The following is a 22680-nucleotide window of genomic DNA, read 5'->3' on the forward strand; positions in this document are numbered from 1 at the left end:
TCTTTAACGGGTCGGTGCAGCCCCTGAACATCTGGAGGAAAATGCCAGCAGCCCCTGCGAAGGATTATGCTTGCAGACAGCGCTCTGCAAGAATGCAGCAGGGTTGCATCATGTGGGCTCCTTGACATTTCCAGATTTCCTGCCTGCCACCACTTTTCTGCCAGGCTTTCACTCCAGATCCATACAGTAGCTGGAAAATGCTCGTTGCAATTCTGTGCTGGCGTATTTTAAATGGGGGTATTTGGGTTAGATATAGTATGTGGGGTTTGGTGCATAGGGATGTATAAAATACTATTTAGGGATATATAAAAGACTCTTTTTGATAAGGGTCCTGCATGCAGAAATTATATGCTGAAATATAGGAAACTTTGGATGGAGAGAAATGTATAGTTACATGTATTGAACATTAGGTGAAGTTATCAATCAGACACCACAAAATGACATCAAAAAACATTACTAAAGTTGCAAAAAGCACTATAAAGCTTGGGTCAAGCTCCTTGGCCGAATTTGGGCCCAAGCCCACATTTACACGAAGGGACCTGGCTGGTGTGCCATTTGACATGAGTGCATGGTGTCCCAAGCAAAGAGGCAGCAGCTCAGATCTAAAGCAGTGGGTTTGGTCCCACCAGATCAGCACGAGGTGGTCACTGGGGCAGGATGAAGCCCCTTCTCCTCTTCTATCTCTCTGGGCCGCTTTTCTGTTGTCTGTGCGAGAGTGGAAAAGACAAAGAGGCTGCCACGACCCTTCCTAAGCATCCCTTTGCTTACATATCCGCAGCACGTGGGCGATGAGCTATGTACGTGCCATTTGCTCCTGCTGGACCGCTGCCCGGTGCAGGGGCTGCCGAGCCCAGCGTGGCTTTCCTTGAATTCATCTCTCCTCTCCTCCCTTCCTGCCTTCACCCGCTGCTTCGAGCACCCCAAAATCCCCAGTGCAATGAAAACACCGATCGCAGGGTGTCCTGCGTTCAGCCCCATCACATCACCAGCACCTAGCAAACCCCACTTCTAACAACCAAGCCACTTCGAGGGACACCGGGAATGTTGCTGGGGCCCGAGCCAGCCTGGTTTTGTCATGGTGACACATGCAGTTGTACAAATGCTGCTCCTACACGCGTGCACACGCTGCGCCCGCCCCGCTGCCTGTCCCAAAGCTGTGCTGGAAGGAGAAGATTGGCTGGCGGAGGATTTCTCTCCAAGCAGGGTCAGCTTTAGGGGCGTTTCTTCTCCCTCAGCTGGCTCCAGAATAAATGGTTTCCTTTTACATCCCATTTCCTTCGAAGGGGCCCAAAAGTGCAGCACTGCAGGGGGGGATGTGGGTCTGTGCCTCCTCTCCAGCTCTCTGACAGCTTCAACCCAACTTAAAGGAGAGGCACTGAGCTCAAAGCTCCACGTTCCTTCTGGAAAACAGGCAGCCAGGATGAGACAAGGGAAGAGCTGAAATGTTGCAGTGCATGGGAACACAGCTTTTTACGAGACACCAGAGATTCCACCCTCGGGACCTGCCCTTGCTCCATGCCCAGCTCTCAGCACAGAGACCTCCCCAGTCCCAGACCTTCACGTTTTGTAATAAAGGGTCAAAAAATGGAGGTGGCACATCTCCTGCTGCCAGCAGACAAGGACCGGGTGCTAGAAATGAGGAAACTGAGGCCACGGCACCCCAAAGCACTGGGCTCACCCTGCTCCTGCAGCCTGCCCTTGAGGTGGACCTGGCGTCCGTGGGGCTGACGTGGCTGAAAAATTAATTGCTTTCTTGCTCTTTTGGTTAACTTCTGGGCAGATCCAGATGGTCCCGTTCACTGCAAGGCAGGGGGAGGGATGAGGAGCACAAACACTCATCCAGCCAGCCGGGAAAGGGAATCCTCTTGGCCTTGTCACAGCCTTAAATCAGATCTCCTGCACCAGTATAGAAAGAGCACGGGACCCCACAGCCATGGGTGCTCCTGGGGAAGGTAAACTCCATCCCTGAGCTGCGGCAACCCACAAAGACCCCAATTTTTTGTTCTTTTCCCCATCATGCAGGGCATGGGGCTGTGCCAGCTGACCTGCCACTACCCACGTGGGACCTGCGCCGAGGCTGAACAGATGCCCTCCTTTCCACCCGAGAGCACCCGAGGAATTTCCCCCTGTCCTCCATGGGTTGGCAGGGGAGCCTGTGGATTTTGACCTTTTCTCTGGAGCATTAAACAGGGATTACGAAGCGGGATCAAGGGAGTCTCTCTCCTCTATGCCCTGCGGGAAAGTGGCAGCCAGGGCCTGTGTGCATCACGACATTCCTGTGATGCAGAATTTCCTTCAGGGCAATCAGTGTTGTTTTCTTCCTTGTTCTCCATCACGTTTGCTGAAGGAGTGAAAGCTGACCACTGCAAATGTGCATCCGTGGCCAAAACTTGCAATTTTAGGGCACGTAAACCCACCCCAACACTTCCCAAGAGGCTGCACCCCCTCGCTGTGGGGCAGCTGCATCCCCCTGCTGCAGGCATGGCAGGTTTAGCAGAGAAGAGTTTGGCTCATCACTGCTACCAGGGCACACATCCACAGGATGCTCAGCTTTCAGCTTCACTGCTGTCCTTTGTGTGCTGCCTGCTGGGACAAAGCCGGTCCCATCCAGCCCCAGCCAAGCTGGGAGCCGGGCACGGCTGCGAGCCAGGGAGGGGGAAAAGGGCTGCAAGGCAGCAGCCGCTGTGGCTGCTGCCTGGCTCCATCCAGGCCCATTTTTCTGGCCTGGGAGAGATTTTGCCAGTGAAATTCAGAGACAGACAAGCTCCTCAGCAGTCCACGAGGACACGGAGCTGCTGGAGCGGGCCTGGAGGAGGCCGCGAGGATGCTCAGGGGCTGGAGCAGCTCTGCTGTGGGGCCAGGCTGAGAGAGCTGGGGGTGGTGGGCCTGGGGAAGAGAAGGCCCCGGGGAGAGCTGCCAGCGGCCTGCCAGGGCCTGCAGGGGGGGCAGGAAAGCTGGGGAGGGACTCTTGGTCAGGGCTGGGGGGACAGGACGAGGGGCACCGGCTAGAGCCTGGCAGGGGGGAGGCTTCGGGGAGGCCTTGGGAAGAAATTCTTCCCTCTGAGGGCGCTGAGGCCCTGGCCCAGGCTGCCCAGAGGAGCTGGGGGTGCCCCAGCCCTGGCAGTGCTCAAGACCAGGCTGGGTGGGCTTTAGGGCCCCTTGCAACCCAAACCATTCTCTGATTCTATGATTTTACAATTCTACAATTCAAGGTGGAGGCTGCCAAGAGGCTCAGTATTGCCTTCACCACTTCCACTGTGACCTTTACAGGTCCCAAGGCTTTTAATGTTCCGAGGCCTAACCCCCCTGTGTGTTGTGCACATACAAAATGTCCTGCTCCAACAGTCCTGTAGTCCATCCAGCATCACTCCACCAGTGACACAGGAGAGAGAATTTAGGACAAGAACCTGGTCCTAGCTCACCTGTGGTCCATCCCTTGTACCACCCCAGCACCCAGACCTGCTGGGCTGCAGATGCTCAACATACATCCCCGTCTATCCCCAGTAGCATCTACTCCTGGAGCTGTTGTCCATAAATTTGTCTCTGATGCAACTTTGTGAAAAAGGACTGCCTGGGATCTCTTTCACATTGATCACAATTTCTTCTACCTAGCTCCATGCTTCTAACTGTGGGATAAGGTGGACAGCATTAATCCCCTGCCCCATTACAGCTGAGAGTTACAAGGGACTCCTTCTCTGGTATCTCCTCTACAAAACACCTTCCTTGCTAGCCTTGCTCCAGACCGTGCTTGATCTTGAAAAGCAGAAATCCCACAGCAGCACTGTCTCATGGCGGTTTAGGAGACGTTGGACTCTACTATGGGAAAACACCATCAGTCTCGTGGGTCACTGCAGCGTACAGGACAGGGTAACCGTGCAAAGCTGCTGGTGTTTATATTTAAAAAGTTCTGTCCAAAGAGCCTGGCAGAGGGCAGGGTTTGATTTCACTTGCTTTCGTAGGACTAAAGCACTCCTGTAATATATAATCGAGTGAATTAGTAACACTGCTTTACAAAAGCCAGGCCAACCGACCACAGCGGCCATAAAACATGTGGGCATGCATAGTTTACCGCAGTGCTGGCTGCAGGACTCCCAGTACCGGGCAGATTTACCTCAGTAACTCCCCCAAACCCAGCTCAGATGCAATAAATCCCTGCCTGGTTTGTCGGGCTGCGTAGAATCAAACCCATATCACGTGAATTATTATTATTTTTTAATTAAAGTGTCTCACAGCTCGGTAGATCCTCACCCTCCTAAACCGAAGGCTCCCCGTCCCCGGGGACCGTAACCACGCTTGAAGCAGCTGGCGATGAAAGAAGCAAAAGTTTTGCCCTGCAGAAAAAAAAAGCCGGCTGGCTGGAGGGGAGGAGCTGAGCTGCAGAAGTGGATGTGTCTTTTGGCAGCCAGGCCCTCTCATTATGGGAGCAGAGAAGACGGAAGAAGGCAACTCCCAGCATCGCTCCCCCCTTCCCAGTCCTCTCCCACCCCAGCGTCGTCGGATCTTCTACGTGGCACTGTGGGGGCTGGGAGAGCCGAAAACGTCCGACTACGCTTGGAAATCACTTGATGGATACAGAAATCTGCCCCCCCGCCAAGCAGATCAGCCCGATTCCCAGTGCTTTTGCCCTGGAAAATATATTCTCCATCACGATCGAGCTGGTTGCAGATATTTTGGTAGAATGCGTTCGTTTTCTGCATGTTAACATCTTAAAGCCCTGCAGATTGATTGTGGTTATCTTAGAGCAATGCAGCTGGGATGGTGCTGGATGGGGAGATAAATTAGTAGTGTGGGGCAATAGGGGAAAATACATTAAAAAATCAGGCAAAAATTGAAACACCTTGGTGCTGCACTGCCTGTCCTCAGACACAAGAACTATTTTTAATCAGCTCTAAATTCCCTTTATCAAGGCAAGTCCATTTAAAAGGACTGAGGTACAGAGCCCTGTCCTTCTGTTGAAATAGTTTGGTGCTGGGAGGCATTGAAAGACAAAAAGTTTTAAAATTTCACTGGGAAGAATTAAAAAATAAAATAAAATCTCATGAAAGGTTTTAGAATGTATTTTAAATTTCACTTGGAAGAATTAAAATAAAATAAAACCTCACCTGGGAAGTAATTATTAGAAGGGTTCGGAGGTGGAGCAATTCAAAGCTTGGCAGGGAAAGCTGGCTGACTCTGGAGGCTTAAAGGAGCTCTTCTCATCTCTCAGCTGGCGCGTGCTGCTGGTACAGACCAGCACCACTCCACCTGGGCACTGACTGCTTGCAAGCAGGAAATTCATTTTTTTGCTCCATAGCAACACAGTAATAAAGCAAAGATTGTGCTGTAAAAACCCCGGGGCTGCATTCTGAGCGCTTCTGTAGACACAAAGCCCCACTGAAGGCAAGAAAACCGCTCCAAATATACACTAGCATGTAAGGACATGATGCTCAAGGTACTGCAGACCTCTTTCCCCCGCTGGATCGCTCTGAGCATCACCACTTGCTCAGAGATCACTGGCATGATCTCTGCTAATTAGGACCATTTCGGCATCCTACTATTGAGGACCTCAGCCTCAGGTACCTACTTGGATGCAAAATGCCCAGGGAAGGCATCAGCTGGAAATACATTTTGCTCAGGTATTTCTTTCTCCAACAAGCCCCTGAAATAGAAATAAAAACCTCACGTAACGCCAGGAGCCTTTGGGCTGCCGAAATGACTTCCTGCTTGGCACCCACAAGGTCGCCCAGCAAGTGAGCCCCTTGGCACGCTTGCCCTGTAACAGATTTTGTGCAAATGTCACCGCGCGGATCAGTTCGGCCGCGCTAAATGCTGCTGGGAGTGGATGAATGGGACAATCTTCCTCACAGCCAGAAGCAAACACCCAGTGACCAGAACAAACCTGCCGTTCTCTGCTACCTCTGTTATCAAGGTCTTGCTCCTGCAAGATGTGCTGTGAGCGCAGTCATCGCAGAAACTCACTTTTTGCTTCATTATTAGTGCTCCAGGAGCTGGTGTATTGCTGCTGGTGGGAATATTTGTGTAGGGAAGGCTCAAAGACCTCACCTCGCTTGAGGTGGGGAGTAAATACCCACAAGGCATCATCCGAATGGTTTAGACAGCACTCACATACCACAAATATTGGGGGAGAGAGAGTGTGTGGTGGGGTGGAAAGATGGGCTGATCTTGGCGCTTGCAGGACAACAACCCAGGGTTGAGGGCAGAATATTCAGGCTAGACCAGAAGCTATTTTCTGCCCCAGCATCAAGAGGTAGAGACGTGCTCAGGCCCCTGCCTTCCGAGGGGCACTTGCAGAACCAAAACCAGCATTAAGAGGGGGCAAAATGAAATTAGCAGCGATTAGAAGCAAGGGAAGGAGCTAACCAACACGATGCAGCATCCTTCTAATGTGGTCACCGTTAAAGAGTACGGTGCTTAATTGCTGGGTGGCACCTGGAAAATGTCCCTAAGGGGCTGCCAGATTGCCATAAAAAATCCTCCCAAGCTGGCTTAAAATGTGACAGGGGTGAAGCCGACTGGAGTTCACTACCTGTGAGTCAGCACAGAAACTTCTCTGCGGTACAGTCTTTGCTGCAGGCGCTCCCAGCCAGGCACACAGGCATCGGGAATATTTAACTCCTTCCATGTTGCTTTGGGGCTGCGAATATTTTGCTGCCGTAACACAGGAAGAAGATGAGCCCTTTCCAAACTGTGGAAATTTGCTGGACACGAGGACTTTGCCACCGTGCTCGTACTACAGGGAAGGGCACCAACCCACAAACCTCACACCTATGGGTGGAGAAGTACAGAGGATGCGATGGGTGGAAGAGGTTCAGCACCGAGAGGGGGAAAAGGGAGAGAGGGGGGGAAAGGTGTTATGCAGGAGGGGATAGGGCTGGCAAAGCAGTACCTGTGGGATACTGTAATAGAAGGAAGCCTTTTGGGGACTTTTGGGGACACCTCGGGTGGCGAGAAGTGGCTGTAAACTGATGCAGTTTACATGCAGGCTGTAAACCTTCGCTGCCTGTGGGCACGGCTCGTGCACAGGGCAGGGTGCTTTGCAGCACCACCCATTACACAGAGGATGACACCCTAAAAAAAGAAAAAAAAACAAAACAAACAAAAAGGCAACGACACCCTACAAAAAAATCCATCAACCCCACTCCTCCGGCACCACCGACCACTCAGCCACAAGAGGTGCCTGGGGGGGGCCACGGGGGCGTTGCAAAGAAGCCCTTCCAGAGCTCCGCACTAACCCAAGAGCCCACTTTGGGCATGAGCAAGCCCAGAGCCCCCCATGTCCTCCCCCAGCATGAGGCGAGGCCCAGCTGGAGGCCAGCAGAGGCAGGAGAAAGAGGCCCCCACGCATCCCCGCAGCCCCCCCGGGACCCCCCTTTGCAGCAGCAGGGCTGGCCGCTCTCTGCCATTGGCGGGAGGCCGGGAGAGCTTTTTTCGGATCCTCCCCTTCCTCTCCCTCCCCAGGCGTTTTCTTTCTCTCTTTTTTTTTTTTTTGAGAGGTTTTTCCCAACTTTCCAGAAGTTTCTCCCCGGCCCCTTATATACCCCCTCCGCCCGCCCGGGAGGTGCACAAGGGGAGCAGAGCAAAGGCAGCAGCCCCATTCTGCAGGTAAGGGGGGGGGGACAACCCCTCGGGACCCCCACCGCCAAGGGGGATCGGATGTGCCAAGCTGAGATTGCAGGCCGTTAGTCTGGGGTGTTGCATGCTCCCCAAAATACACGTGGGATTTTTTTTTGGGGGGAGGAGGAAAGGGGGAAAACGGGGGGGTGTTGCATGGAGGTGGGTTTAGTTGGGGGGGGATATGGGTAGGGAACCCCAAAAGCCGGCTCTGTTTTGCCAAAGGAAGGGCGTTAAAAGGTTTGCTAGGGGTGATGGCAGAGCAGCTGCACCCTGGATAAACTTTTTGGGGGTGGAAGACGGGAAGAAGGGAAGCGCTGACTTGGTTTGAGCAGTGCCGGGCTGGAGAAAGCTGCGAGCTCCTGCTCCTGCCCAGCCTGGGAGCCTTGGGGACCCTGGGCACCAGCCCAGCGTAGGAAAGCGAGCTCTCAGCCTCCCCACAACGAGCCTGACAATCCCCATCCCCTCTGCCTGCCTTCCCAAAGCGTCACCTCCTTCTGCCAACACACTGATATAGCTTTTGCTTGAAGTCCTGCGGTGACAGCGTGGTCCCGGAGGGGCTACGGGCGGTGGCACCTCCGAATCCTGCCCGGAGAGCGGGTCCCCGTGAGGTCTTTGGGATGCCACGCTGGCACGGGGCGTCCCCTCACAGGGCTGGGCCGTTCAGCCCCCGAGAGGATGCTATCGGCTGCACATTCCTCCGGTGGCATCCGGACCTATTTTCACCCCGGGTTACGAATTCAGCGATAATTTCACCCTTCGTCCAAGGATGGGCAACATTTTTCTGTCTCGCCGCAGCGGGCTGAGGCACTACTCATCACAGCCTGGCTGCCAGGCCAAAATTTTTCACCAGTCTCTGAAGTCATGGAGCTTTTTTTAGGCTGAGGATGTAAGCGGCGCGGGCCGTGGGGTGCTCGTGAGAGAACTGCTCCGTGTATCTGTTTTCTTTCAGAGGGAAAAAGGCAAACCATTGACCTCCCTATGAAACAGTTTCAAGGTATTTTTAGAAATAAAAGGGAAGGAAAAAAAAAAAAAAAAAAAGATAAAAGAAAACCCCTCAGCTTTTAAACGCTCGGTGCACCTAACACTTTTTTCACCTTAAAGTGCATCAAGGGCGGGTTTGAAACCTTTGCACACATTTTTTGGCTCTGAGTTAGCCAGGACGGCGCTTCCCTTCAACGGAAGGCTTGCTCCCAAAAGGGCTTTGGGATATAAATTGCCTCCCCGTCTGGAGCTACGTAATTCCCACTCTGGCAAGAGGTCCCCGGTGGAACTGCGCACTCGCTTTGCTCGGGGCTGTGTGCGTGCGTGCTTCCTTCCATATGTAATCCCGGCGGGCCCTTCGCTTCCTGCCCTGCTCGCGTTAACCCGTTGCAGTTCTCCTCTCTGTGTGCCCCGAGCAGGGTGGGAGGACAGGACCACGGCCCTGGTAGCCATGGGGATGAGGCAGCCTGCTGGAAAAGCTCACTTCAGGTTGCAAATATATACGCTCAGCAGAGAGAGAGCCCAAGCAACCCACTTGGAGTAAACATTCACACTTTAGAAACTAGAATTTCAATGAGCGAGCTTTCAGGCACAGCATTTAGGACCGGTCAGTTTTTAGACTTCCTCTAAAAACCCTACAGTAGCTCAGAGGCCTCACCAGGCCTGGGTGCGCTTGCCTTGTGATGGAATGCTTCACTAACGCGTGTATATTAGAGGAAGGGGGAAAGGAGGGGATTCACTACCTCCCTTTGTCCCCTTTCCTCTCTGATGGAGCTGAACAGGCAAAATTGAGTCAGCCGGAGCTGCCCGGCCAGCCTTGGAGCTCCTCGGAGGGCCCCTCTGCCTTGGAAGCTCCCGTGCTCCGCCTAGTGCCTAGAATGCTGAGTGCCGGGTGCTGAGCAGGGTCCCCAGGGAGGACAATCCTGCCACGCACAGACCCCGATAGCCCCAGGATGGGCCGGTTACGTGGCCCTTGGGCAGCAGAAACATCCCAATTTTTGCTTTTCCTGACCGGTGCAGACGTTTAACTTGCCACTCTAGGGACAGAAATATGTCACTCCCATTCCCTGGCCCTTCCTTAAGTCACTTACTGTATACAAACATAAAGTAATACAGCAAAATTTGCTTAAAAAGGAGCTTTCATTCAAAAAAATGCTTAGGCCTTGCATTTCAGAGCACAGCCTGGATTCTGTTCCTCGGGAGAAGGCCCAATGTGGACTTGGGATCGTTGCGATCCAAGCAAAGCATTGATGTGGGTGCTCTGGCAGTCACTGGAACCTAGGAGTGGATTTCACTGATGAGCCTTCGGGGTCTCTGAATGCCCCAGGAAGGGTTTGGGACATCCTAAAGGTGACCTCTTCTTGCCCAGCAGGTCCCCAGGGACGTTGGCTGCTGCCGAAACCATGTGGATTATTGTGGTGCTTGCCGTCTGCGGCCTGGCTGCGGCCGTGCCCTCGGAGGACAGGAAGCTGAGCGACAAGGCAACGACGCTGGCCGACCGCAGCACCACGCTGGCCTTCAACCTCTACCACGCCATGGCGAAGGACAAGGACATGGAGAACATCCTGCTGTCCCCCGTGGTCGTGGCCTCTTCCCTCGGCCTCGTGTCCCTCGGGGGCAAGGCCGCCACCGCCTCCCAGGCCAAGGCAGTGCTCAGCGCCGACAAGCTGAATGACGACTACGTGCACAGCGGGCTGTCGGAGCTCCTGAACGAGGTCAGCAACAGCACGGCCCGCAACGTCACCTGGAAGATCGGCAACCGCTTGTACGGCCCGGCCTCCATCAACTTCGCCGACGACTTCGTGAAGAACAGCAAGAAGCACTACAACTACGAGCACTCCAAGATCAACTTCCGAGACAAGAGGAGCGCCCTGAAATCCATTAACGAATGGGCGGCCCAGACCACGGATGGGAAACTGCCGGAGGTCACAAAAGACGTCGAGAAAACTGATGGAGCCCTCATCGTCAATGCCATGTTCTTCAAGCGTAAGTTCTGCCTTCAATTCTTGATACAAGTTACCAAAACCCAGCTTGAGCCCATATAAAGCAGCCTAAGTGGGAAGATAAATAAAACCCGGGTCCATGGGAGGCCTACTGTTTCTCAGAGCATGTAGTTAGGAACCATGCATGAAATTACCACCTTTTTCTCACATACTGAATTTCTCTCTCCTGTAGCTCACTGGGATGAAAAGTTCCACCATAAGATGGTGGACAACCGTGGCTTCATGGTGTCCCGGTCCTACACCGTGGGTGTTCCTATGATGCATCGCACAGGTAGGTTGAAACCCTCCTGCCCCTTGCCAAGACCTAGAATTATAGAATCTCAGGATATCCCGAGTCACAAGGGACCCACAAAGACCATGGAATCCAACTCCTAACTTGCTGGAGTTATGTTCTCTGCTGCTCAGTTTTCTACTAACTGCTTCCAAGATCACTTTGCTCCATGGGCAATGAGTGAGAGAACAAAACAAGGTGTTCTTGCTCTGTTGCTTCAGTCTCTGTGAGCAGAAAGAACCCAGGTTTGCTGCTGGGTGCTTGGCAAATAAATAAATGCTAGCTCATCACATAAATGGCATTCACGATTTTGAGCTGTTGCCCACTCCAGTAATTCCCAAAATAGCACTGATTTTCTTCCCTTGCTTGCCAGGGCAAGTCCAGAGAGAATTGGCAAAAAGGTCAGGGGTAGTTCTGCCTGTGCTCTCCATCTCACCATTTCCTACTTCTGATTCCAACTTCAAGGTCTCTACAACTACTATGATGACGAGACAGAGAAGCTCCAGGTGGTAGAGATGCCACTTGCTCACAAACTCTCCAGCATGATCTTCATCATGCCAAACCACGTGGAACCTCTGGAGAGGGTGGAGAAACTGCTGAACAGGGAACAGCTGAAGACCTGGGCTGGCAAGATGAAGAAGAGATCTGTGGCCATCTCGCTGCCTAAAGTCGTCCTGGAAGTCAGCCATGACCTTCAGGTAAAGGAGGTCCTTGAAGAAGGCAGTTAAGCCTTGCAGTTTTTTGGGGGGTGGGAGAGAAAACAATGGGATAATGGGCTATCTGTGCTAGGCAGCTTCATTTCCATCAGCTAATGTGACAATGGATAGAACAAATTGCGTTGTGTCCTCTCCAGGAGGGTTGCTGACCTCTTTTCTCCTCCTAGAAACACTTGGCTGACCTGGGCCTGACAGAAGCCATTGACAAAACCAAGGCTGACCTCTCAAAGATCTCGGGCAAGAAAGATCTTTACCTGTCCAACGTCTTCCATGCTGCTGCTCTCGAATGGGACACAGAGGGGAACCCCTACGATGCTGATATCTACGGCCGGGAGGAGATGAGGAACCCCAAGCTCTTCTATGCTGACCACCCCTTCGTCTTCCTGATCAAGGACAGCAAAACCAACTCCATTCTTTTCATCGGCAGGCTCGTGAGGCCCAAAGGAGACAAGATGCGCGATGAGTTGTAGTTTTGTTTTATTTTTTTTTTTCCAGAGCTTGTTTTGGTTTGTGTTTTTTTAGTGGGGGATTTCAAAAAAGGGGAAACACTATTTTGTATCCTTCTCGAACTATGGGTGCTATTCAGACCAGGGTGCATTGTGATGAGAAACCAGCATACACTTTACCTCACCCCCAAATACTCTTATTATTGCACAAACCCACCTCCAGAGGAACAGGGGAGCCTGGCACAAGAGGGTCACCGGGAATGGATGGGAACTGGCGCCTCAGCTGTGATGCTCAGGCTGACGCCTCGCTCCTCCCTGCACTAAAATTAACCCTCCTGCTACTACCGTCAGCCCTGCAAAGGCACCAGCCCTCCACCCTTCCATCTCAAACGCATGTGCACATTTAGCTCTGCTTCCCCCCCACACTTTGGTGCTGTGAAACGCTATGCCGTAGCTGCTCTGATCCCTCTGCAGTTGTTTCTTGGCTTGTGATGGAAGGCAGACGCATGCTTACCTCTTCTTTCCTAAGTGGTACAAAACAGAGCAAAACAAGGGCTGATTTCTGGGGTGCAGCCCCGGGCGCGCCAGCGGGAACAGAACAGGACAGTGCCAGCAGGTAAGAGCCGAGGCTGCACGGAGCTGTGCCTCTCTGTCCTGCCTAACCCCTGCTCTGGACGAGGGGTAGATGCTTCAGCAAGGCACCAGCTCCTTAGCTAGAATCAAGCCAGGCACAGCTTTGGTCTACGCTGCAGAGAAGCCAAGGAGAAGAGGAGCCTCTAGAACAAGGTCCCACTTGAGGTCCCTTCAAACGCTCCTGCGAGGAATTCCTATAAATGGCCGTGCTCCACGTTTCCAGGAATCACGGAGGGGGCTCTTGGGCCAACATCTGTAAATAAACATCCTGTACCGGGCCAACAGAGGAACTTCTTCTCGCTGCTTCTGCATCAGCTCATAGGGACGTCAAAGTTTACACTGTGAAGGTTCCCCCAGTTACAGCCAGGGCTGGAACCCATCAGCTCCCGGGGCAGGCTGAGGCCTCCTGCTGGCCTCTCGCAGCTCTTAACCCCACTTTCTGGTATAATTTAGCTTTCGAGCTGCCATTACCCGGCTTCCTAATGACCCTTTTCTGAAGCTCCTTTCTCCTCTGCGATTCTTTAGCTCCCTGTCGGCTGACCTGGACAAGGGCGCACTGAAAAACAAATGTATTTATGGTTATATACGTATTTATGTCTGATGATTAGCAAGTTTCATCACCTGCTACCGCCTCGACTTGGAGGCTTTTCCCACCTTCCTCTCATTAAGCGACGTTGTCAGGTTAATACTGTGTAAAGAAATAACCGATGCAACCCCACAAGCATCGAAGCACGGGTCAGGTGAGCCTTGCTATGCACTGAGACAGAGCAAGTCATGACAAATTATTGAAATGAGAGAAAACTGAGTGTCATAAATTAGCGGCAGTTACTTGGAACCAGCGAGGACAGGGGGAATGCGCTTTTATTTTCCTTCCAGTGCATTCCCTGTCAGGTTGCTTCACACAAGCCCAATGCTGCATTTTTTTTCAGATAGAAGAATGTCTCCACTTATTTATTAAGTAAAAATTAAGGAGTTAGCTCTCAAACATCCCAAAATACAGCAACCTGCGCCCCCAGGTTTCACCTGACCCAGCTTTGCAAGGACACACGATCGCAGAACAGCAGGTCTGCCCTAATTCCCATCCAAGCCAGCAGGGAAGGGAGGTCTTGCCCCTTTTTCTTCCTAGCTCATGCTCCCAGGTGCTTTCCTGACTGTGTCGGGGGGAGGAGGGAACCCACGGGGAACGCAGTGGAAGCCTAAAACCCAGCGTGTATGCTAGACACTAGGTGAATCAGCGCACTGAAACCCACATGCCGTAGCACATTCTGGAGGGCGGGGGTGGGGGGGGGGGGGGGGGAAGAGACGGGGAGGGCAAGGCGAGAACACACTGTGGGATATTGTGAATAATTCGTGTCATGTGGATGCAGCTGTCCAACGGCTTTTGTCGTCTCTTCTTGTATCCACGTGATGACAGTTGTATAATTTTGCAATAAAAGTTTTTCAATGAACCCTCCAGGCAACCAGGCTGAGCCGCAGGGCTTGGGTGGAGACAAGATACTCTTCTTAGAAGAGCTCACGGCAGCTCCTTGCTGCTGATGGGGTATTTATAGACCAAAGTCACACACATACACGGGTCAATTCCCACGACCTGTGTCATGGGAAAGGAGCAGCATTAGCTGGTTTGCAAAAGTGCCAAGTGTCCAGCACCTTTGGTGGTTCACGAACAGGAGGAGCCACTGCCCTCCCCTGCTGTGACATTCAACCGAGCAGCAAAAGGCTCCTAAAAAAAGATAAATCTATCTGTGTAGGAATAAAACTTAGCTGTTAGGCACAGGGACCCCCCTTCCTGAACCTACAGCCCAAAATTTGTCTGGCTGGGATCCAGCTGAAGGAAATGGAGGAGGAAAAAAAAAAAAAAGGAGGAAAAAGAAAAGTGAGAACCTGCAGCATTGTCGTGGACACACAGCTCGGTGTTGGAAAAGCCAACAAGGTCAGAGCCTGCTGCTCTGTGTCTGTTAACCTGCCGTCTATTCCAGCATGCCACCTCCTGCCACGAGCAAAACAAAAGCTGCATCCGTCTCCTGCGTTCCCCGCGCCAAAGCAGCACGTCTGGGACGAGCAGGTGCACAAATCCACATGGGGCTCCTCACGGAGTGAAAAAGCACCAGGTACTTGTTGGCTCACAGCCTCTCGCTGCAGAAAATCGCAGCATCCATCCCCAGCCTTAATAATTCTGTAATAGAAAGGGATTCAGTTCACACACACAGAAGCCTTGACTATTACAGGATAAACCCTGTTGGCGTTCTCAGGTCCTCACAACCCACTTCATGTAGCAAGGAGAGAACACCACACCTGAACACACCACCTGGCTCCGGCCTCTTTTTTTCCCCCAGTTCTTGTCCAAACTCAAATTTCAAATTTGATTTTTTTTTAAAAAAATCACACATACTGATCACCGTTGAGATCATTCTAACATTTACCAAGCAAGAACTTGTGCTTTTTAAAGCTTTCCACTGGAAGATGTACACAGAAACCTGAAAATCAGGCTCGTTCCGTGACACCCCGAGAAGACACTTCTGTTTCTGACAGACCTGACCAGCACACCAGCCAGCTCCCTGCCTGAGCAGCTTTCCAGCAGCCCTGCCAGAGCCAGGAACAGGAAGGCTGAGGCTCACACATCCGCTGCCAGACAAATTTCTGACGCTGTCAGTTTGCGATTCCTGTTCAGAGGCTGCCTACAGAGTTCTTGCCTCCAGAAAACGAGAAATCGGAGCACTAAAATGCTCCCCCTTCTGGAAACTTCAGAGAAAGACTGGTCGGTAATTAAAAGATTTGCCACGACTCCAGGTTTTGGAGGTACTCGTGATGCCCTAAACACCACACTGCAGCTCCATCTCTATCTAGAAATCAGCGTTTTGTCCCCTCTCCGTTTAGATCAGGGTCGAGTTAAGTTCGCTCCAAAAGGAAACACAGGCTAGAAGAAACGCGAAGGAATTCCTTCCACACCACAGACGGGAGCGAGGCTTTCTCTGAATGCACCTTGCAAAAAAAAAAAAAGCACCCCCACAAGCACTGTCTTTTGTGATTTTATTAAGAGATGTTTTCAGGACAGTCGAGCTTCTGGTTGCAGATGCTGCAAACCCTGTAAGAAAAAAAAACCAACAAGATAGTGAGTGAGATGGTAGCAGACCATTTTCCATCGCCGTTCTCCTACCCAAAATACTCATTTAGAGACAGAATTTCAAAGGTGTATCAGTTACTTATGAAATTTGCCTACAGATCACGTTCAACGTACTGGCTTTTAAGGGATAAACTTAAAATAGGTACTGCTGGAGGAACACACAGCCTTTGGGGTCAGCTGCGTGCTGCTAGATGGGCTAAGGGGTGTGAAAACCGCTCAGGCACGGAGCCCTTCTCAGACAAATGCCTCTAGGTCACTCAAATCCCAGCCCAAGGTCCCAGATTTCATGCTGTAGAACACAGCACGAAGCAGGGCACTCGGACGTTCCCTTTCAGACTCGTCATCGCATCTTCACCGAAGGGCAAGCTCCGGTGCTTTGCAGCGTGCCACTAAACCACCTCAGCCAGGACAGCTGTGCCCCAAAAACACCCACCCCAGCGGATGGCTGCCCCCGGAATAGCGTGAAGCTGTCAGGAGGAGGAGAACAGCTCACTCCCGCTTTTCTTCTCCACACCCCAGCTACCTGACAGCTTTCCCGGTGCCACGACACCTCTCCCACGGGTACCCTTGCCCAGCCAAGTCCCGCTGCTCGCAGGCGTTTACCTCTCAGGCAGTGGGAACTGGCTGAGGCATGGCTGGCTGTTCTGGCTTGCCACCTTTCTGCTCTGAAATGGGAGTGGTGGGCAAGATCTCTTCTTTGGGTTCCACGATGCTGACGTGATCTGGCAGAGGCTTTTTGGGGCCGATCTTTCCACTTGGGTCCCAAGGCAACATAATCTTTACTTTGATTCCCAATACACCTGCAAAAGAAGGATCAAGACGCGCTCATTCAGCACAAGATGAGTGCACAGTCAGCAGTGAAAAGCCCCAAGGCTACAAAATGAGCTCCCTGCATCAAAAAAATGCTCGCTATCAACAAACAGGGGGCAGCTAATTAAGACAAAAGGGACAGAGCTTAAAGATCTAGTTACTGTAGATCTAAATCAGTCTTTGTTTATGAACTTCGCTGCCTTTGCTAACTGCAGCCCAGGACGACAACGGAACCCTGCTACATCCTTAACGTCACGCTGACCCTGGGATAACTCAGCTCAGTTTCCTAGCCAGCTGCCTTGGTTTTTTCTATCCCTTCTCAGACAAATGCCTCGAAATCATCCAGTGCGTGGGACGTTCTGCCCAACGCGGCCTTGGCACAGCACCACAGAACGTGGCACCGAGCAGGCCGCGTTGATGCGAGGACATCGCCGTCTGACTCGTCATCGTATCGTCACCGAAGGGAAGACTGAGTGTCTTTGTGCTGGCATTCCTCCATGGGATGCTCTGCAATTAAGTAACCCGAAGCCAATTAAGATGCAGAAGTCCCTTTTACCAAGGGGAAGGACCAGGGTAAGCAGGCTGGGCTGGTTTAGCTGGGAAGACCTGAAACAGCACGGCGATGGTGGGAAAAGCGTCAGTGAGTGGTGCTGGCTTTTCTGCGGGGCTTGTAAGCACCCATGTTCTGCCCGACTTCCCCCGGGAGGCCAAGAGATCCGAAATCCAACTGCAAACAGCCTTTGAACACAGTCAGGAAGTGCTTCTCCGTTTGTAAGGCGTTTTGCTACCAGCCTCAGAAGCCGTAAGACACAAATCAGTGTCTGGAAGATCACATTATCAACTGGAAACGTTCGATCCCCACTACTAGCAAAGGCAGAAGACTCAAAATGGCCACAGGAAGTCCCGCTGGCTGCTAACGGACGCTTCTCCAACTCCCCTGAGAACAATTCCCAGGGGCAGCACAACAGAAACACTCTGCAAGATCAGAGGCGCATCAGAGCTGAGGAAAACCTCGGACCTGCAGGTACGGAACACCTGCAGCCGAGATCTTCTGGCTCCAAAGCACTTGGAAAACACCAGAGCTGTGAAAGGATCCGCACCCCAGCCACTCACCCTGCCGGAGGAGGACGTGACGCACGGCTGTGTCGACGTAGTAATTCACGGGGTCCCCGCTGTGGATCATCAAGCCGTCCACGAACTTCATGGACTTGGCGCGCTGACCTCTGAGTTTGCCCGACACGACCACCTCGCAGCCCTTGGCGCCGCTCTCCATGATGAAGCGGAGGACACCGTAGCAGGCACTGCAGGCAGAGAGCAGAACAAACTCTGGGTCAGTCCCGCTGACTGAGGGCCAAAACCCCGGTGCCATTTTACACCAGCTTCACTTAGGGGCCTTGGAAAGCTGTGAGCACAGCGGTAAGGACGCGTTCTGAGAGACAAAAGCAGCTGAAGGTGGACAATCGATTATGTCAGGAGCCAGCCCCCGTCCCTTCTCAGACAAATGCCTCAAAATCATTCAATGAGGACGGGATGCTCCTGCTGAAGAGCCACCCGCAGCATCACAGAACGCGACACCGCGGGGGCACCACTCGGCGGGAGCCACCCGCTTCTGACTCGTCATCGGGTCATCACCGAAGGGATCTGAGAAGCAGGGCCGCTGTCACCTCATCACCTCAACCACGGTTCCACCAGAAGGCTTCCAACTGTGTTTTGTTCCTCCACCATTTATTCGCAGAGAAATAAATGCAAACTTTGTGCACGCCGGTCACCCAGCTTTTAGTCTGATCTGTGGACTTCACCATTTACTTTTGAAATCCGTTACCTAGCAGTTACTACAAAAAGTAACCGTGGATTACACAAAAAAGCTGTACACAGCAGAAATCAAAACTCCAAACTGCCCTCCCCGTGCACAGCATCACCAGGTTAAATTTTCAAGCTGAAGGTGAAGTGACAAGGGGTTCTTTCGAAGTGGTGCCTGAAGCCTGCACCGCCTTCGATTTGCTCTACTCACCGACGCACCGCTAAGCCTCCCAGAAGCTTGTACCGCAGGGACTCTGCCTGAGCGATCGCGCACAGACCTCTCGTGGCCACCTTCTCGGCATAGAGCTGCAAAAAAAAAGAGAAAAAAGTGGTGAGTAAACTCGGCAATGGCTTCATTTCCAGATGCTTTTCATTCAACGGAAGGCAGGAGCTTCATCCTGCTCAACGTCCCATCCCCTGCTGCAGTTTTAAAGAGCTGCTGCTTCCCAACAGCCCCAAAACGTTCAGGAAGAACAGAGGGATGCAGACAGTCTCAAAAACTACGTTTGCAGTTTTTACAGCACCACACAAGGTAAGTCAAGTCTGCTGAAGTCACCAGCTCAAACACGGTATCCCCAAGAATAAAACAGATGGCTTTAACCAACGCAGAAAAATAAAAACCTGAAAACCAGTGAGCTGGGAGAGTGAGCTGCACGTACTCTGACATCTCCAAGAGCCAACAGCCGATACTTCGGAAAGAGACATTCAAAAATCACGTAGGCAATATTCCTAGAGCCAGAAATTCATGATGTGCTCTGAGGGTTGGTGTCATTAAGTTTAAGCATTTGATGAAGATAATCAGCAACCTTCACTGAATAACGTGATCCAGGAGCACTTGGTGAGCAGGAATAAATGCGAGCAGCACCCCAGACCACACATTTCCACCCCCCAGCCTCCCTCTGAATTTTTGAGCGGAAAGTACCAGCGAGGACACCAGATTTTAACCATTAAAAAGACATCAGGAAATTACGGTCGTGTCATTTTATCCAATTCATTACACACCCGATCTCAGAGCTCACTCTGTAACAAAGCACTTCCTAAAAGCAGAAGCGTTACAAATTTACTAAGGGCAATGGTAACGTACAAATAAAAATCATGCTGCTACTCGCTTCTCACCTCAATGCTGGTACAGCAACATCCTCTACAAAACAGAATCACTGAATGGTTTGGGTTGGAAGGGGCCTTAAAGACCATCTAATTCCAACCCCCTGGCACGGATACTTCAAGAGATCTGCTTCTAGGATATTGGGAAAGCAGCAAAAACCAGCCAAACTGACAGCACTTTAAAAAAAAATGCCACTAAGAGCCAACCATCTTCTGTTTCAGGGCAACAGCATTTTGTGAGAACAGGTAAAACACGCCCCAAGGTAACTCCAAGCAAACTTTCAGCTGAAACCACCCAGACAGCGCACACAGCTAAGTGAACAGCCCACTTACTACTGGTTTAACTGAGGCAGTTTTACCTCAACGCTTCCCTCAGGAAAGCCAAACCTCTTCTGCACGACAGCTGTCAACTCCCGGATGCGGCGCCCCTTCTCACCCAGGACATTTTGGGTCCTGTAAAAAAAAATAAACATTAAAAAAACTATAAATGAGAAAGTGTCCCCATGTCAGAGACTGCAACCATCCCACAGGGCTTCCAGACTGAGCATCTAACCTCATCCAACCTCGACTAGTAGGGGTGGTAACATCCTCGCCCTTGACTAGCAGGGGCTGTAACTCTGCTCTATCACTCATTATCACTTCAGGATTTCCTTCCCAAGTATCTTTCCCTAATAACGTTATCGGTTAAAGTTTCAGCAGCACCGCTTAGAGCCTGGCACAGCCTCCACGACCCAACAGCAGTGTCTCTGTTACCTGGTGGCGAGTATGATAATCTCGGTCCTGGTTGGAGTGACCCGGACTTCTACTCCAGAGTAGCCATCTTCAGCCAGTTCGCGAGTCAGGAACTCGTTCAGCTCAGCTTTGAAGATGCCATCGGCGACAAACTACAAAACAAAGGGGCCAAGTCCACCTCTGGTCAAGCACTCAACATAAAGCCAGCGTCTTCCCAGTTTAAGCCTGGGCCAAATTCATCCCTGAACCGGCCTACAGCCTGGCAACTCCTCTCCTCACACAGAAATAGGGAGAAATAAAACCTTCTGCCCTGAGAATCCCAGGCACGGCTCCCCTCCCTCCGCTCAGCACCCCGCCGGCCTCCCGCCGCCATCTTCCCCACCGGGCCTCCGCGCCGCATCCGCCGCCATCCGCCCCCATCCGCCCCCATCCTCCCCCATCCGCCGCCATCCCCCGCCGACGACGAAGCCCGAGACCTCCCCCAGCGCGGCCCCGCCGATATGGAGGCGCCCTGAGGCCGCGGCGACGCGGGAAGCCGCCCTCACCTTGCGCTTCTTGGAGATCTGCACCGCCATCTTGAGCCGCGCCGCCCGGCGGAAAGGAGGGAGCGGGCCCTCCCGGGAGGGCTATATCGCCTTCCGCCGCTCCCCATTGGCCCGCTGCCGTCACGTGGTTCTGCCTGCAGGGGGCGATGGGAAATGTAGTTTTTCCCGGCGCCGCCATGTTGGCGAGGCTTACCCCTCCCTCTGTCAGAGCTTTTTTCCGCCTTCCCAAGCGGTTGCGAGCGCCCTCAGTCGGCGTTAAAATGGCCGGAAAGCCGATGTGAAAGGGCCCGGGCGCTGACAGAAGGTTAATTCGCTCCGATATGCTGCCGGGGGGCGGTTACAGCGGCCGTCCCCTCATGGCCGCCGTCGCCATGAGGGGAGCGGCGCTCAGGGGAGGGCTCCAGCCCCGCTCTGACCGCGTTTTGTTTTGTTTTGTTTTTTACCTTTCTTCCTCTTTTCAGTCGGTCACAAGTGAAGGAAACGCCCCTCAGGAAAAACGTGTGAAAAGCACAGACGAGTTCTTCTGTTATTTGCAGGGAAACATCAGGAGTCTTGGCAGCTCCAGAGTGCCAAACTATTATCCCTCACTTTAAGTAAAATTTAACAATACCTATTAATTATTTACAGTTACCCATAAATAAATATATGTATATTACCTATAAATAAATAAATAGGTTATGGTTAACTGTAAACTTGAAGCTATCGTAGGGCTTTGCTGCTGTGTTTGTGCAGCATCTCGAGGGAGGGCCGTGATCCCTCTGCCTCGCTCAAGCCAAAAGACAATAAATATGACAAATGTAGTTGCAGGACAGGTCTTTTGAGGTGTTTTTTTTCCCCTTTTTTGACATATCATCACCTCTTTTTTCCTCTTTTGAGATGTCATCACCCCTGCAGTCTGGGCACTGGGTTACGTGGATAAGAACAGGACGGGATTTCTTGCTTAAAACTTCTGTGGTGGCCAGAGATGGAGAAATTGGTCATTTTGTTAAAAATGTTAACATTGTAGGGGATTACAGGCTTTTGGATGTGCTGTGCAAATTAGAAAACATAATAATGGGGAGAAGTAATAAATGAAAATACCCACAAATAAATGAAAATACCCACAAACTTGTGTGTAAATACGGACTGCTTGGGGAGGGCCAGAAAATGGAAGTCCTGCCTTGCAAACCTCCCAGGACAGAGCCAGAAGATTTGGGGATAATCGTGAAAAAGGTTCAAATAAGCTGCTTGGCTTCCTCTAAGGCTTCTCTTGGAAAGCCTCACCAGAGGTTTTACAAAAACCGAGCAGCCACAGGTGAGGGCAGGGGCACGGCACGGCTCTGGTTGTACAGAGAAAGCCTTAGGCGGTTGCTGCAGGGCCTCTGTGCCAAAAATATATATCAAGAAAAGAAGAAGAAATAGGATGGCATCATTTCCTGGTTCCGTAAATAACTCTGTGGTCCACCTGCATTGTGCCATCTGGATCACCTCCTCAGAGGGGTAGAGGAGTGGGGTGTTGACAGGTCTGGGACCACCTCTATCTGCAGTAACCTGTGCAGGCTGGAAAGATAAAAACGTGGTCGAGATCTTCCAACCCACACAGACATCAAGGTCACGGTCCTCCCACAAAGAGCAGATGAAGGCGGTGGGAGGTGGGTGCTTGCTGCGAGCAGATCTGTTGTATTTTCAGTTTGCTCTGGGCTTTTGGCTACAGACAGAATTGCTGAGCTAGGTTTCTTCTGAGCCAGCATGGCTTCTCTCGTGGGGAGAGACTCTTTGGGAGGGAGAGTAGTGGCAGGACGAGGGGTAATGGTTTTAAATTGTAATGAATGGTCCACCCAGCAGCCACCTCCTGCACTGCCCCTGTTTTCAGCCTGCTCGGAACCACCCAGAGCCACCAGAGGGGTTGGCAGCAGTGCCTGGAG

General features: G+C 52.0%; 2 protein-coding genes and 3 non-coding genes across 6 annotated transcripts; 1 reads left to right on the forward strand and 4 right to left on the reverse strand.

Annotated features, from left to right (window-relative positions):
- The first annotated feature begins 7466 nt into the window (after window positions 1–7466).
- On the forward strand, window positions 7467–14112 carry SERPINH1 (serpin family H member 1). Of its 2 annotated transcripts, none has more exons than XM_035343971.1 (5): window positions 7467–7602; window positions 9968–10581; window positions 10771–10869; window positions 11335–11567; window positions 11753–14112. In XM_035343971.1, exons 2-5 carry the CDS (start codon window positions 9999–10001, stop codon window positions 12053–12055), a joined length of 1218 nt encoding a protein of 405 aa, XP_035199862.1. In that variant the 5' UTR covers window positions 7467–7602; window positions 9968–9998; the 3' UTR covers window positions 12056–14112. The 2 variants fall into 2 exon arrangements, with proteins under 2 accessions (XP_035199862.1, XP_035199871.1); XM_035343980.1 differs by having other exon boundaries at window positions 7474–7602; window positions 9965–10581.
- A 1562-nt stretch (window positions 14113–15674) lies between these two features.
- Window positions 15675–20890, reverse strand: RPS3 (ribosomal protein S3). Its single transcript, XM_035344153.1, has 7 exons — window positions 20777–20890; window positions 20253–20383; window positions 19859–19952; window positions 18607–18701; window positions 17709–17896; window positions 16389–16585; window positions 15675–15746 (listed from the first exon to the last, which is right to left on the reverse strand). Exons 1-6 carry the CDS (start codon window positions 20804–20806, stop codon window positions 16392–16394), a joined length of 732 nt encoding a protein of 243 aa, XP_035200044.1. The 5' UTR covers window positions 20807–20890; the 3' UTR covers window positions 15675–15746; window positions 16389–16391.
- Window positions 16015–16145, reverse strand: LOC118160992. The gene has a single exon (XR_004747805.1). It is a non-coding gene; the product is annotated as a small nucleolar RNA SNORD15 (small nucleolar RNA).
- On the reverse strand, window positions 16910–17058 carry LOC118160991. The gene has a single exon (XR_004747804.1). It is a non-coding gene; the product is annotated as a small nucleolar RNA SNORD15 (small nucleolar RNA).
- On the reverse strand, window positions 18084–18232 carry LOC118160990. Its single transcript, XR_004747803.1, has one exon. It is a non-coding gene; the product is annotated as a small nucleolar RNA SNORD15 (small nucleolar RNA).
- Window positions 20891–22680: the final 1790 nt, after the last annotated feature.

This window comes from Oxyura jamaicensis, chromosome 1 (genome assembly GCF_011077185.1).
Source record: "Oxyura jamaicensis isolate SHBP4307 breed ruddy duck chromosome 1, BPBGC_Ojam_1.0, whole genome shotgun sequence".
Taxonomy (NCBI): Eukaryota; Metazoa; Chordata; class Aves; order Anseriformes; family Anatidae; genus Oxyura; species Oxyura jamaicensis.